The sequence below is a fragment of the Cervus canadensis genome, chromosome 6 (genome assembly GCF_019320065.1).
Source record: "Cervus canadensis isolate Bull #8, Minnesota chromosome 6, ASM1932006v1, whole genome shotgun sequence".
Classification (NCBI taxonomy): Eukaryota; Metazoa; Chordata; class Mammalia; order Artiodactyla; family Cervidae; genus Cervus; species Cervus canadensis.
This window is the reverse complement of record NC_057391.1, coordinates 87,085,478-87,101,187: the sequence shown is the minus strand read 5'-3', so window position 1 is coordinate 87,101,187 and position 15,710 is coordinate 87,085,478. Positions and strand designations below refer to the sequence as shown.

The window sequence follows — 15,710 nt, the reverse complement described above, 5'->3', positions numbered from 1 at the left end:
CAGGTCACAGTCCACGGGGTCGCAAAGAGGTGGACAGGACTGAGCATGAGCACACACAGTTTCTAAACCTCTGCTTCAGTTTCCTTCCTTGTAAAATAGAGCTGTTACTGGGACTTACCTCTTGAGAGAGTGGCCCCTCACAGGAGGAGTGAGTGAGTTACTGTTCTGAAGACTAAGGGAAAGCTTCAAATTAGTATCTCAGATTTTTATATATATATATATATTTTTTTTTTTTTTTAAATAAAGCTGCCAAAGATTGAGAGAACAAGCTTAACAGTAGCTTGTAGCCAACGTGCAAAAAATGATTTTCTGACACACCTCTGTTTTGTCCTGTCCTCACAGTTGTTTAAGAATGTGTGTGAGCGGGGCCGGTGGTCTGAGCGGCTCATGACCGCTTACAACAGCTACAAAGACGGAGACTACAACGCCGCTGTGATCCAGTACCTCCTGCTGGCCGAGCAGGGCTATGAGGTGGCGCAGAGCAACGCAGCCTTCATCCTCGACCAGAGTAAGGCCCACTCCCGTCCTGCCCGGGGGTTGGAACACAGGGTGCCCGTCAGGTTCAGTTCATTGCACTTCAGTCGCTCAGTCGTGTCCGACTCTCTGCGACCCCATGGACTGCAGCACGCCAGGCCTCCCTGTCCATCACCAACTCCCGGAGTTCACCCAAACCCACGTCCATTGAGTCGGTGATGCCATCCAACCATCTCACCCTCTGTCGTCCCCTTCTCCTCCCGCCCTCAATCTTTCCCAGCATCAGGGTCTTTTCCAATGAGTCAGCTCTTCTCATCAGGTGGCCAAAGTATTGGAGTTTCAGCTTCAGCATCAGTCCTTCCAATGAATATTCAGGGCTGATTTCCTTTAGGATGGACTGGTTGGATCTCCTGGCAGTCCAAGGGACTCTCAAGAGTCTTCTTCAGCACCACAGTTCAAAAGCATCAATTTAAGACATCAGGTTAACTTGTTTAAAAAGAAAAGCCACAAAGATATTTCTTTATTGAACTGAACAGCCCACATGCTCAAGTTATTTTACCTCAGATCTCTAAGCCATCAAAGTGAGTTTTATGGAGTTGACACTAGAAATAGGTCCGACATTGATCATAAAATTAACTGCTTTCAGTTAAATACATTTTTCAAACTACAGCAGATACAAAAACATTGTTTTTCCAGTGGCATATAGATTCCTCGTGGTTCAGTGCGAAATGTCAGACTGGATAAAGCACAAGCTGGAATCAAGATTGCAGGGAGAAATATCAGTAACCTCAGATATGCAGAAGACACCACCCTTATGGCAGAAAGCGAAGAAGAACTAAAGAGCCTCCTGATGAAAGTGAAAGAGGAGAGTGAAAAAGCTGGCCCAACATTCAGAAAACTAAGATCATGGCATCTGGTCCCATCACTTCATGGCAAATAGATGGGGAAACAGTGGAAACCATGACAGGCTTAATTTTGAGGGGGCTCTAAAATCACTGCAGATGGTGACTGCAGCCATGAAATTAAAAGAGGCTTGTTCTTTGAGAGAAAAGCTATGACCAACCTAAACAGCATAGTAAAAAGCAGAGAAATTACTTTGCTGACAAAGGTCCATCTAATCAAAGCTATGGTTTTTCCAATAGTCATGTATGGATGTGAGAGTTGGACTATGAAAAAAACTGAGCACCGAAGAATTTATGCTTTTGAACTGTGGTGTTGGAGGAGACTTGAGAGTCCCTTGGACTGCAAGGAGATCCAACCAGTCCATCCTAAAGAAGATCAGTCCTGAGTGTTCGTTGAAAGGACTGATGTTCAAGCTGAAACTCCAATACTTTGGCCACCTGATCGAATGAGCAGAGTCATCAGAAAAGACCCTGATGCTGGGAAAGGTTGAAGGCAGGAGGAGAAGGGGACAACAGAGGATGAGATGGTTGGATGGCATCACCGAGTCGATGGACATGAGTTTGAGTAAACTCCGGGAGTTGGTGATGGACAGAGAGGCCTGGCGTTTTTCAGTCCATGGGGTCACAGAGTCACATACAACTGAGTGACTGAACTGAGTGGTTCAGTAATTAGTCTCATTATTAGCTCTGTGGTTAAAACATGCCTCGGGAAGCAGTGTTGTCCTGAATGCAGTGATTCCTTTGAACTCAGTATTTTATTCCCATACTTGTTTAATTTAAACAGTTTTTTCATTTAATATTTTATATCCCATTTCTCATTTAAATTATGCTGCATGTATCCACCCTGGTTTGCAGATGAAGCCTAAAACTCTAGTGCCTTTCCTTAAATGCCTGGTTTGTGTTTCATTTTCCTTGCAGGAGAAGCAACCATCGTAGGTGAGAATGAAACTTATCCCAGAGCATTGCTTCACTGGAACCGGGCGGCCTCACAAGGTGAGTGGTTGGTTAGTTCTAGAATAAGAGTTTAAACTTGGGGCCTTTCTTTATTGTATCTTTGTTTTTATCTTCCATAAGGATTAGATCATATCATTCATGACTTTTAACAGAGATACTGTTCCTTAACTTGTTTGCCTGATTGGTATTCATTCTTAGAATGAGTTCTAATCCAGGGTTTTTAAATTAAACTGCAGGGTCTTTGTAATGGACATTTATATCATTCTATGCTTTACTCTGGTTTTTAGTTTGAGGCTGGTGTGTTGTGTAAAATGACAATTGAATAAAATGTGTAATAGAATATAGGTGTAAAACGTGAGATTTCAGCCTTTCCCCACTCTTTTTTGTTTGACTATTTCTTTCTCATGCATGCTACTCCCAACATTATCTGCCCATCTATTCTTCTATACAGTGTTCCAGTTGAACTATTTAAAATGTTAAATGATACTATAGAATCCAGTGATCATTTGAAGAGTATTGTTAGTGAAATACAAATTACACCCACTTTGTTTTGCCTCTCCCTGACTGTTACAAAAGCCTTCTTCAGAAGTGGAACACTTCTGATTTAAATTTTTTACTGAATTTGTAGCTTGGCTGAAGAAATTGCTATAAAGTTTGTGTGTTTATAAGATGGACTTCCCAGGTGGCACTAGTGATAAAGAACCCACCTGCCAATGCAGCAGACTCGAGTTCTGTCCTTGAGTTGGGAAGATCCCCTGGAGTAGGAAATGGCAACCTACTAATATTGGCAACCAATAACTCCAGTGTTCTTGCCTGGAAAATCCCATGGACAGAGGAGGCTGGCGGGTTATGGTCCATGGGGCCACAAAGAGTCAGACATGACTGAGCACGCACATGCACACTGTGTGTTACAAATTAACATTCTATTTTATGGAAGCATGTTAGCAGGAGGAGAAAGAAGAATTTCGTCTGTTTCAAACACAGTTTCTGATTGGCAGTTTTACATTTAACCGCTATTTCAGGCTATACTGTGGCTAGAATCAAGCTTGGAGACTACCACTTCTATGGCTTCGGCACGGACGTGGATTACGAGACGGCGTTTATTCACTATCGTCTGGCGTCTGAGCAGCAGCACAGCGCACAGGCCATGTTTAACCTGGGCTACATGCATGAGAAGGGACTGGGCATTAAACAGGTGGGCGTGACTTCAGATGTGTGCGTGCTGGCATTTTGATTTGGGGGACAGCATTTTCATTTTTACAGGAAATAGGCTTGCTTTGGAGTGTGTTCACATTTTAGGTGCTAAGTTAGAAGCCAGTCTTGGCGTATTTCGAAAGACTGCCCTCACCTCTCTCGTCCTCAGGCATACATACATAATGGCAGCTACACTGTTGTAATTAGGATATTAAGCCAAAGACAGATTCAAAAAAGTGGAAAACCAGTGCTGCCTCTGTTGGTAACTCCTGTTGGAGAAAGTGTCCATCAACAGCCAAAGTCTGTCATTTCTAACTTATTTTGAAATGAATTAAAATGCTTGCTACTGATGAACTTATTCTCACTCTTACACCTTCCTACTGAGGTCTAACATTCTTTAGACCTGTGGTCATTCAAGTTTCTTCCTGTGTTAAAATAACTGAAAAACATATCCTCTTACACATTTTCAATTTGACATTTAAAGTTTCTCCTAAGTTTCAAGGAGTCTTAAGTTCTAGCTATTTTAAACACTAACATTTTTATAAATGGAATGATTAAACTACTTTAAATCCCCAAATAATTTGATACATTCATTATTAACTTTTTTGAAAAGCATGGCAAAGTTATTAATAAAAATTGTATCTTTTACTTTTCTCCCTGACTTTATATTTTAGTCCATTATTCCTAAAAATTATATACCAGTGTAATATACTGATCACTCTGTCATGCTTACCTGAAACAAAAAGTATGTAAATTTGAATTTTATTTCCTGTGATTCTAGGCTGTGTTAAGAAAAATTATTGGGATATTATTAGTCATAGTTAGTCAATTATGAATACACTGTTGATCTCATCAAACTCGTGATTTTATAAAATTTTACTTTCTCTAATATTTAGAATGCATCCCTGAGATGAATAGAGCATTTAAAAAATTACTCTCAGTATTGTGGGATAAATTTAACATTCTGTTTTTCATTTTATAAATACATGAGTGGAACCTCGTTCACATAAGTAAGTGTATAGGAATGGGAAGAATTCTACAGCAAGGTTACCGGTTCTTTAAATGGCTTTGGAGTTCTGTGCTGTCTTGGTCAGCTCCGTAACAATACCGCAGGGCAGTGGTTTCAGCAGCAGACATTTATTTCCCCCATTTCTGGAGGCCGGGATGTTGAAGATCAGGGTGTCTGCGGGTTCGGTGTCTGGTGCAGGCGCTCTCCTCTCTGTGGCCTCTCATGAGGAAAGCGTGAGAGAGAAGCAGCAAGCTCGTTGAGGAGTCTGAGGAGGACGTTTATTCCCTTCATGAGTCCCCCCTCATCCAGTCCCAGTAACCTCTCAAAGCCCTCGCCTCTTCATACCGTAGGGCATGGGGCTTCACAGACAAGCATTTAGTCTGTGACATATGCCACAAATCAGATTAATCTGTCATTGAAGTTATTTCTAATGATCCATCACTGGATAACTCAGTTAGGTCCCCACTTCGTTCTGTTGAAAACAACAAATTGGAAACTAGAGACTTCCAGAAGGAGGTGTTCCCTGGTCACTGGACTCTTACTTCCTCAATTTCTGGGAGTCACCTCTGAAAGGCTTTCCCAGGGCTGATCAAGGAGCTGATGATACTCCTTACTCACTCAGTCTCCTAGAGACCTTTTGTGCTTAAAAGAAGGTGGTTCATTTCATTTTGTTAATGCACTGCTTTTTTGTCAAAGTGCTTATTTTATTGATTGAGTATTTTATGTTAATTCCAATATGTAAATTTTGATACATTTGTATGAACATTAGATGTTGAATATAGTTTTATCAAGATTCTGGAGCTGCAGGCTGTGCATTCAGTTCATGGACAGTCTGCCGAGTAACACAGCTGTTGAAGCTTCCTTGCTTTGTCAAACCAGTTGACCTAACCTGAGTGTTTCTATCAGAAGGCCTGACTTTGTTAATTTAAATAAAATTAATGGGTTGGATGCCTGAAAAGATCACATGTAAGTTGTGGTTTTTATACATTGAGTAATAATTTGCAAAGACAATCAGAATTAAAGTGGTAAAACTTTTAATTTTAGAAAAAGCCTGTTTGTATAATAGGCTATACAACAAGAAAATTAATCAGTGCTTTTTGCATAATAATTCGTAATGTTATACAAATTTAATTTGTAATGTTTTACAGAGCTTATACAAATTCTTACGAGTAAAGACTGATGAAATGCATGGTATTCCTTTGATTAGAAGTGGGGGTACTGCTGGGATCCATTTTTTTTTAATTAATTTATTTTTTATGAAAGGATACTTGCTTTACAGAATTTTGTTGTTTTCCGTCAAACCTCAACATGAATCAGCCATAGGTACACATATGTCCCCTCCCTCTTGAACCTGCCTCCCATCTCCCTTCCCATCCCACCCCCTGGGTTGGTACAGAGCCCCTGTTTGAGTTTCCTGAGACATACAACAGATCCCTACTGGCTATCTGTTTTACACATGGTAATGTAAGTTTCTGCGTTACTCTTTCCGTACATCTCACCCTCTCCTCCCCTCTCCCATAAGCCCATAAGTCTGTTCTCTATGTGTCTTTCTCCATTGCTGCCCTGCAGATAAATTCTTCAGTATCATCTTTCTAGATTCCGTATATATGCATTAGTATACAATATTTATCTTTCTTTTTCTGACATACTTGACTCTGTATAATAAGCTGTAGGCTCATCCACCTCATTAGGAACTGTCTCAAATGCATTCCTTTTTATGGCTGAGTAATATTCCATTGTGTATATGTACCACAACTTCTTTATCCATTCATCTGTCGATAGACATCTAGGTTGCTTTCACGTTATAGCTATTGTAAATAATGCTGCAATGAACATTGGGGTACGTGTGTCTTTTTCAGTTTTGGTTTCCTCAGCCTAGGAGTGGGTTTGCTGAGTCATGTGGTGGTTTTATTCCTAACTTTTTAAGGAATTTCATTAGTTTTATTAAGACATTATGATCACCTTTTCCTGTTTGTTTTCTGTTTTTTAAATAAACCACATATTCATACTCTAAAAACTAATCAATCCAGCATCTAATATAGATAGAAAAATTTAAGTATTAAACAAGATGAGGATTGGTTATAATTGGAATAAATAATTCAGGAGTTGATTGATAGACAAGATTTAATTTCTCTTATCGACTCATCTGCACAGAGTCTGTGGATCACATAAAGTTTGATGTATGATCTTGAAAGATATGACAATGCAGATAAAATGTGTTACTTTTTTAAAAATCAAAGCCACTCACCATACTGTCAATTTTGTTTGAAGGTGCTCTTCTGTTTAACTGATGACTCGCCTAGGGACAAGTACACAGAAGAGCTGGAAGTAGCCGCTTATATTTAAATGTGCAGGAAAAGTCAGTCTCAGTGTTTAGCCTTTCTTTACCGTGTCTCATGGAATTCTTACCTACGAATTTAGTATTCTTTGACAATACTCAGGGCATGAGAGAAGTGAGGTTGTTAAATGAGATTTTTGCAGCTCACAGCATCCCATTCTACCATTTATCTGAAGGCAGAGCACCCTCATCTGGGCCAAAGTTAGTAATAATTTGTTTCCCCCTTTGCAGAAACAATCTAAGACGGGGAAACAGAGGATTGAGAAACTCCTAACACCCCTTAGAAAACTTTTGGGTATGTCTACCCCAATATAAAGATCTCTGCTCCAGACAGAAACCAGAAATTCCTTATGCTGACTGGCTTGTAGGTAGGAAAAAATTAGCTTGAGACCTACAGGTCACCCTGGAAGTCTCTGGGTTAACAGTGTTATGCACAGACATTATATATAACTGTGTCCAGCAAGGTCAGGGACATACAGGTTACCTTTTGAATTTTTTCCATTAAATTCTTCAAAAGTAAGCAATTAGATAATTAAAAGAAATTTGAGTTCTTTCTTTCGGTAAGGGAAATTTTAAAATGAAACTTGAAAGGTAAATTAAACTTTCTGAACATGTAAATAGTAATTATTTTTACTTTAACAAGAACTGACACTTGGCTTATTGCCTCTGTTACAGGACATTCACCTTGCAAAGCGTTTTTATGACATGGCAGCCGAAGCCAGCCCAGATGCACAAGTACCAGTATTCCTAGCACTCTGCAAGTTGGGCGTGGTCTATTTCTTGCAGTACATACGGGAAACAAATGTAAGTGGTCCACGACTCTTCTCATTAAAATACGCGTGGTGTAACCTCAACCCAGAGGTTTGGTTTCGCTCAGGTGGGGGAGGGGAGAAAGGACGTGTAAGTGGCTGGCCTTTTGCCCCCTTCCTGGATGAAAGGCCCTCCCCAGGTGAGGGGCGAGGGTGCCGCAGAGCACTGTCGGTTGCCAGGACGTCTGACAGTGAGGGTAACGGGCTGAAGGGCGTCCCAGGCGGTGCAGCGAGAAGAGCCCGCCTGCCGATGCAGGAGACGCAAGAGACACGGGTTCGAACCCTGGGGTGGGAAGATCTCTTGGAATAGGAAGTGGCAGCCCGCACCGGTATTCCTGCCTGGGACATCCCACGGACAGGAGCCTGGTGGGCTACAGTCCACGGGGTCGCAGACAGCCGGACGCGACTGAGCGACAGTGCGTGTGTGCCCGTTGCTGGCGCATTTGTCACTGGTGCAGATCTTTTCTGGTTAGGGAAGGCTGAGACTAACCCATGACAACGTGAAATAGTAATTAACTGAATTCAGTAAACATTTAATCAGATGACTGCCTCGCAGTGACTCAGACCAACCACTGAAAGAGAGAATCTAAGACAGGGGAAGAAGTGGGTCCTGAGAGCCTGCCCAGGCTGCTGTGCTTCAGACGCTTCTGCTAGTGAAACATGTTAAAAACACCACCGGAAGTGTTTTCTAAAAATACCTAGAATTCTTTCAGTGTGCTCAGTGGTAGAACCTTGCTAGGAGGTGGGTGAGTTACCCGTTCTCCTCACAGCTCCCAGCTTAGTTTCCAGCACAGTGCTCTTGGGTTCCCCCGTTGTCTGTTCTGTTTACAGTACCTGTCATTCCTCGTAACGGATTCACTGGTGCAGCATTTAACTCTGAGCCCTAAAAGGTATGCAGAAAGAGAGGCTGTTTCACTTTAATTCACTCCAGGCCAGAAAGGGATGATGTCAACCTTTTGTTAGCATCTTTCAGGACAAGTTGACTGACGCATCCTTTCAGCGTTAGATTCCAAAAGGGATTTACTCGGTGTTAACATATGTAGATTGAGTCCTTGCTGCTTCAGCATCCAGAAGACGAAATTAGACAACTTCTCCATTTTCCAACCTTAGCTGACACACCAAGGTTCTCCACGTATAGGCCTCCTGAGGGCTGAAGGGGCTGGCGTCTGTCCTCTCCACTGCTTAGACACTCGTAATGTCAGTTTATGACCGTTTGGTAGCATGAGCCAGGGTGTGCTGTACGCTCTGCTATCAGTAACGCAGAGGATCTTCGTTCCTTTCACTGAAAAGCTAACAGTGTGGCCACTAGCTCTTACTTTCTCAGGACTATTTCAACTAAACTATTGATTACATGTGTATTACATTGTTACCCATATTGGCCTAATTATCAGTATTGAGCACAGTCTAGGATTTGGTCATGTAGTATGCCGTACTAAGTTGTGTTTTACCCCGGGGTGTAGGAGAACAATAAGATGCCCCATAATCTTACCACCTGGATATTCTCCCACCTCCCCTGCGAAAGGAGTAAAAAGTACTGATGGTAAGAAAGTCAAACAGTACAGAAAACCAAAGTCTCCTATTGTAGGTCGTACCCCAGGAAACTGTTAGTTTCTTACAATTTTTTTCCGGAAAAAATTAGATTCTATACCTACAAATGTATATATGGGGACCTTTTAAATGTAGTTTTATTTAAACATAAAGGATTATGCCCCATATTTCCTTTCTTGTTGGTCCAGGGTAAGTAGTAGTCAGAAAATACCAGGAATAACTTAAGCGACATTAAAATATGATAGACAACATAATTTTAAAGTTCAATTTCAGCAGTCAATTATAGTTAAATCCTAACTAAAAAGCATTATTTGTGCAGCTATTAAACATGTGAATCCCTAACACCTTCAGTTACAATACATGAGGGACCGTAGTAAAATAGCCCTGCCGTCATTAGGAGAAAGCTTTTTATGAGCAAGCGAGTCATTGCTGGAAACAGGCTATAGATGTGCCCAGAGACTGCTTCCCCAGCCCCGTCCTCCGGTGTCCCCAGTGTTCGTTTCAGATATTTCCTGTGAGAAATGGTTGGAAATTAGCGCATTAAGTTACTGATGGGAAGAAGTCCTGTAAGATACTTTGTTATTGTTTAGTCACTCAGTCCTTCTGACTCTCTGCGACCCCATACATTGTAGCCCGCCAGGCTCCTCTGTCCTGGAATTCTCCAGGCAGGAATGCTGGAGTGGGTTGCCATTCCCTTCTCCAGGGGATCTTTCTGCCCCAGAGATCAAACCCGAGTACTTTTCATTTTTTCAGTTGAACTGATTGTTTTGTATTGTCTCGTCCTTAATTTTATTAGATTGGTTACTCTGTTAAAGTCTGTTAAAGTTAATTTTTAGTTTTTTTCTTACTGAAGTACAGTTGATGTACAATACGGTAGAGTTACAGGTATACAATATAGTGATTCATAATTTTTATAGATTGCACTCCATGTGCGGTTATTATAAATTACCAGCTATATTCTCCATGTTGTAGCTTATGTTATACATAACAGTTTGTGTCTCTTAATCCCGTACCTTTATATGGCCCCTCCCACTTCCCTCTCCCCACTGGTAACCACTAGTTTGTCCTCTAATCTGTGAGTCCGCTTCTTTTTTGTTATATTCACTAGTTTGTAAATTTTTTAGACACCACTTATCAGTGATATCATACAGTATTTGTCTTTCTGTCTGACTTATTTCACTTACCATAATGCCCTCCAAGCCCATCCATGTTGCTACAGATGGCAAAATTTCATTCTTTTTATGGCTAAGTAATAATATTCCATTGTGTATATGCACCACATCTTCATTCACCAACTGATGGACACTTAGGTTTGCTTCCATATCTTGGCAATGATGAATTATGCTACTGTGAACATTGGAGTACATATATCTTTCAGAATTAAGTGTTTTTGTTTTTTTCAGATAAATAACCAAGCGTGGAACTGCCGGGTCATACGGTAGTTTTTATAGTAAAATCTTTTTTCTAAAAAAGACATTGCAAAATATTACTAAGACCAATTGTTTCAGTAAATTCTGTATTTATCTCTTAATTTGTGAGGTAACTTTCCTAGCTTTATGTTTAAGTGATCATAATGATTTTTATATTATTCTCACTAAGATTCGAGACATATTCACCCAACTTGATATGGACCAGCTCTTGGGACCTGAGTGGGACCTTTACCTCATGACCATCATCGCGTTGCTCTTGGGAACCGTAATCGCCTACAGGCAGCGGCAGCACCAGGACATGCCTGTCCCCAGGCCTCCGGGGCCACGGCCGGCCCCGCCACAGCAGGAGAGGCCCCCAGAGCAACCGCTGCCGCAGTAACCCGCCGCGCCCCCCCAGCGGGTGACAGACAAGGAAAGGGTTTGCTGAGAACGCTTGCATTCGATGTAGGACTTTGGATCAGCGGTCGCCACCTCCTGGAAGAGGCACAAGGAAGCGTTGAATTCCTAAAGCTGCTTGGAATCTGATGCCTTTATTTTCAGGGATAAGTAACTCTTACCTAAACTAAGTTGAATGTCCGTTTCAGTGCTGTACGGAATAACAACTCTCAGTGGCTTCCCCCGCCCCCCTTTCTTACCCCGGAAACATTTGCAAGACACTCACAGTGGTCATGTCCGCTGTGTCCAGCTGTCTTTCTTGGGTCCCTTCGGTCACTCTTTCAGTGTGCATACGTTCTGTCGCCCGTCCTGAAGGTCTTATGCATTGACACTAAAACTGATCAGTGTAAAAAGGGAAACCCAGTTAGTCGCAAATCTAACCTTAACATGTTTGAAAGTCTGAAAATAGAACTTGCCTTTTAAGTAAAAAAAAAAAAAAAAGTCCTCAAAGTGTTTCAGAACTCTGATAACCAAGGAACTTTTATCAGTCCACGTGCAAGTGTACGTATTCAGCATATTTGTTCCTTTAAAAGGGAAGGTTGGGCGGTTTATGATGATCAGTAATTGATTGTCATACGTTATCCCATACTTCTCTCCTTCAAAGACTGAGAGGCCTTGTTAAAGAGTTGTATGTGAACTTCGTTTCCTTGGAGTGGAGTCTATAGAAAACTCTGTGAACTGACTCCTTGAGCTAACACCTGGACTTGCCCCACCTGCTCAGTGTGACTTGCTTGTTTGTTACAAGTAGGCAGAGCCTTCATCTGGAGCCGGAGGCTGGACTGAAGGGAGACTTAGAAAGCAGCATTGAAGGACTCTGGGTGGGGGTAGCAGGATCAGACACACGTTCCCAAAAGTTAACGCAGTTGTTCCCAGGATTCAGTTTATTAATACTCTGCATTTCTTACTGCAAAAGAACAGACCACCCTCCTGAATTCTTTAAATGTGAACTATCCTTGCCAGGCTATGGCAGACATAAACTACCATTACAATACTAAAACTCTATAGAGAGTCGGAGATGCATTGAAGTCAGTGGTTGAAGAAAGCTACTAAAGCCTCTTTGTTCAGATAGATTTTTTTTTTCTGCAGCTTGACGTAACAGGAGAAAATCAACCACTTGCGTAGCTCCCGTGTTCACCACCCTCCACGGTTAACATTAGGAAAAGCAAGGCTGTTACCCTTCACAACTGTCTGCTTCAGGAGTATGGAGAACAGCCACCACGGCGCCAACAGAAAACACTGAGAACATCACATATCACACAAATGAAAAACTTCAGCCAAACTCATGCTCCTTTTTATGGTTGGATGGCAGCGTTCGCCATCCTGTATCCAGTCTGAGACTCGCTTTAGCGTCTGCGCAGGCTTTCTGCACTTGCTGACCTCCGTCTGTTTCTGTTCATCTTTATACTCTTTTTCTGTAACCCCTCATCTGCCAGAAAACTTGAAGAGTTCCTTACCTGTAGAGTTGTAAAACTTCGGTTTTTTAAGTGGGGATTGTATTTAGAACTAGGTCTAATCAGTCCGTAAGGAAGCTGAGGGCTCCAAATGTGAAGTTGTGTGCTTGTGTGTGTGTGGTGTGTGTAGAGTATTACAAGAAACCTGGTGAGCAAACTTTCCTCCTGGATAGTTGCTTCTAAACCTGAAGAGGTGGTCACAGCAAGAACCACATGTGTAAGTGCAGATCTGAAAGGTAGGACATTTTACCCTCACAAGTGTAATGTCGCTTTGGGCAGCTCATGTAAATACTAAGACTTCTGTTCGCTCTCTTTCGTGAGAGATCTGTGTGCATTTGGTACAGGATGTTCGCGTCTTCACCCCTGCCTCTTCTCCCCACCCTTCAAAATAAGTAGGATCCGTGGTAGCAGCCACTCTTCGTTTCAAAGGAACTGTTTTAGTTTATTTAAACGTTTAACAGCTAAACTTCCATGTTTTTCTGTCATCCACCTAATTTCTCCTTTAGCAGTATTCTTATCTCTTTATCTTTCCTTCCCTCTGTTAGTACTTCAAAAAAGACCATTCTTCAACAGTGGTCTCTACCCCAGAGGCAGACAGGAAGGGATGGTCTTGTTCTCCAGCCATGACAGCCTTCCTGTTGGCGTTCCTCTTGCTCCTGTCCTTGCTATTCATCTTCCAAATCCATCTTTTTCTGTTGGCCCTTGTCACCTCCTGTTTCACCCTGGCGCATTTGCTACTGGCGGTTTGAATGGTAACCCTAAAATGCTTAGTTCCTGTGACTTCATTCAAAGACCTGTCTCGAAATCCTTGGCTCCCTTCCTTGGTCTGTACAAGGGACCTGATGCCTAAGCAAATAGGAACTGGGTTTCTCCTAAATTAACGCTCAATACTTAACCTAATCAAATGGCATCCATTTGAATACAATGACAGTAACTCAAGCTAGTTAATGTCAGTGACGTTAAACTAACTCCAGGATTCAGGAGTTTTAATGATAGAATTTAGAGTTAGCAGGTGGGGTGTGGCTTCATCTCCCCACAGTAGCCCAGCTCTCCCCGTCCCTGTGAGAGGCTGTCTCCCTGCCTTCCGAGGCAGGGACAGAGGACTTCTACTCAGCTTCCGTCCTCTTGTGCGTTTGGTCTGTTGGTTATTCAGTCTGGAGACTCTAGCTTTTTGTTTTCTGCTACATTGGTGTTTGGGGTTTGCTATTGGTTTTTTGGTTTTTTTGTTTTCCTTTTTGTTCTTGGAGCTTTTGTTTCTGTTTTCTGGGTAAGGCCTACCTTGTTTTTAGTTCCTATTCAATGGCACAGAAAAATAGAAGGTTTCTTTTTCTTCCAAAATGATTTAGCACTTAAAGGAGATTAACTTGCGGATCATTAATCCTAATACTCTTGAGGATGTGTTCCCCTTCTGCATATGCGGTTAATTTGTGAGAGTTTTACTGCTAAGCCATTGTATCTCTGTATCACTGGGAAGTTGTAGAAGCTTCTGCCCATGATCTGTTGCTTTATTTAATTAAGGAGCTGCCATTGCCTCCAGAAAACTCAAGAATTTTGTATGAGCTTTTTTTTTCTTTCTGCTCCTTTCTTTGCTCCTCATGTTCTTCAAACCAGTGTTTTGGAAGTATGCATGCAAGCCTATAAATGAAGACCACAGGCCTTCATGTATGTAGCATGTGTATTATAGTGTCTAGCTACATCTGCAAACACCTTATTCAGAGGTTTGGACTAACATTTCACATGCACATTTCAAAACAGAAGTGCTTCAACTGTTAAACAGCCCCCTTACTTAACAAGAAGAGCAGCATGGGCTACATTTGCCCTGATAACAGCTACTGTTTGGTATAAAAGTGAATTTAATTATATGTTACACAATATTATGACTACCACTGTGCAAGAAATAAAGCAAAAAGAACTTCTATTTTCATGAAAGTATTTTTCATCAGTCACTGGTCTCAGATATAAGTGAAAATACAAACTTTCTGAATACCGTACTGTCTGAGGCACTAGCTGACTTTTAAATGTGTAGTAAAAAGAAGCTAAATTTCTCCTTCCATTTGGTATTTCAAGAAGATTGAAAATATTCCACGGAAAAATGATTTGCACAAGTAAAAATCCGATGTGTGCATGAGAAGGATGTCTTGGTTATGTGTAGAGTCATCTCACAGCACCAGTTTTCCTGTTTGGAATGATAAGATGACACTATTCTCTTTGATTTAAAAAAGAAAAATCGTAACATTTGATACGATCAAGGTGTAACCACTATTGATACTTAGGAGACGCTTTAAAAGACCATAAACTGTCATTGGAAAGAACACCATGGTAGACTTTTTGTAAATTTATTTTGTATTTAATTAAATTCAGTATAAAGGCTGGTGAAGTGTAATATAATTGTGTAAACAAATCCTGTTAATAGAGAGATGTACAGATTCGTTTTGTACTGTATCTTGAAACTTGTGAAATAAAGATCCCACCTCTGGTTATCCTGTATGCTAATCGCGTTCCACGGCCAGGCACCACTCCACACAGACCTTTTTAAAAATCTGTATGATTCAATTTTTTAATGAACCTTTTGGATTTTCAGAAGCGTCTGGAAAAGCATTCATTAGGGGCACTTTGAATCCATCTTAAATTTACTTTTAACTATTGAAATTCAGATTTCTGTTGAGTATTATCCTCCACAGAGTACAGAGAATATGAACTTGCTAAGAAGTGTTGGCCATGTTTAAATCTCTGAGATCTTGGACCTGAGTTGGCCTGTGATGTATAGTATGCATGATTCACTTTAATCCTGATTTTAGTAAAACTTAGCTAAAGTGTGTTTAGTGAAAGTGAAATTGCTCAGTCATGTGACCCCTTGGACTGTAGCCCACCAGGCTCCTCCATCCATGGGATTCTCCAGGCAAGAGTACTGGACTGGGTTGCCATTTCCTTCTCCAGGGGATCTTCCCGACCCAGGAATCGAACCCAGGTCTCCCGCATTGCAGGCAGACGCTTTAACCTCTGAGCCACCAGGGAAGCCCAAAGTGTGTTTAGGTGTTGCCTTTTTCCCTGAAGATTTTTACAGAGCTGCAACCGTACAACACAATGAAATGTACATAGGATAAGTACGATCTCAGTAAAGGGGAAACAAAGGAGAAAACAGTATTAAATCAGGAGTGAACATGTA

The 15,710-nt window shown here is 41.3% G+C and overlaps 1 protein-coding gene across 1 annotated transcript in view; it reads left to right on the top strand.

Moving 5' to 3' along the window:
* SEL1L (SEL1L adaptor subunit of ERAD E3 ubiquitin ligase) overlaps nt 1-15,024 on the top strand; it is a 57,813-nt gene extending 42,789 nt beyond the window's left edge. The window contains exons 17-21 of the mRNA XM_043472702.1: nt 343-508; nt 2,295-2,369; nt 3,353-3,525; nt 7,547-7,675; nt 10,828-15,024. Coding sequence (XP_043328637.1) covers nt 343-508; nt 2,295-2,369; nt 3,353-3,525; nt 7,547-7,675; nt 10,828-11,037 — 753 coding nt within the window. The 3' untranslated portion in view covers nt 11,038-15,024. The remainder of the gene's footprint in view (nt 1-342; nt 509-2,294; nt 2,370-3,352; nt 3,526-7,546; nt 7,676-10,827) is intronic.
* The last annotated feature ends 686 nt before the right edge of the window (nt 15,025-15,710 follow it).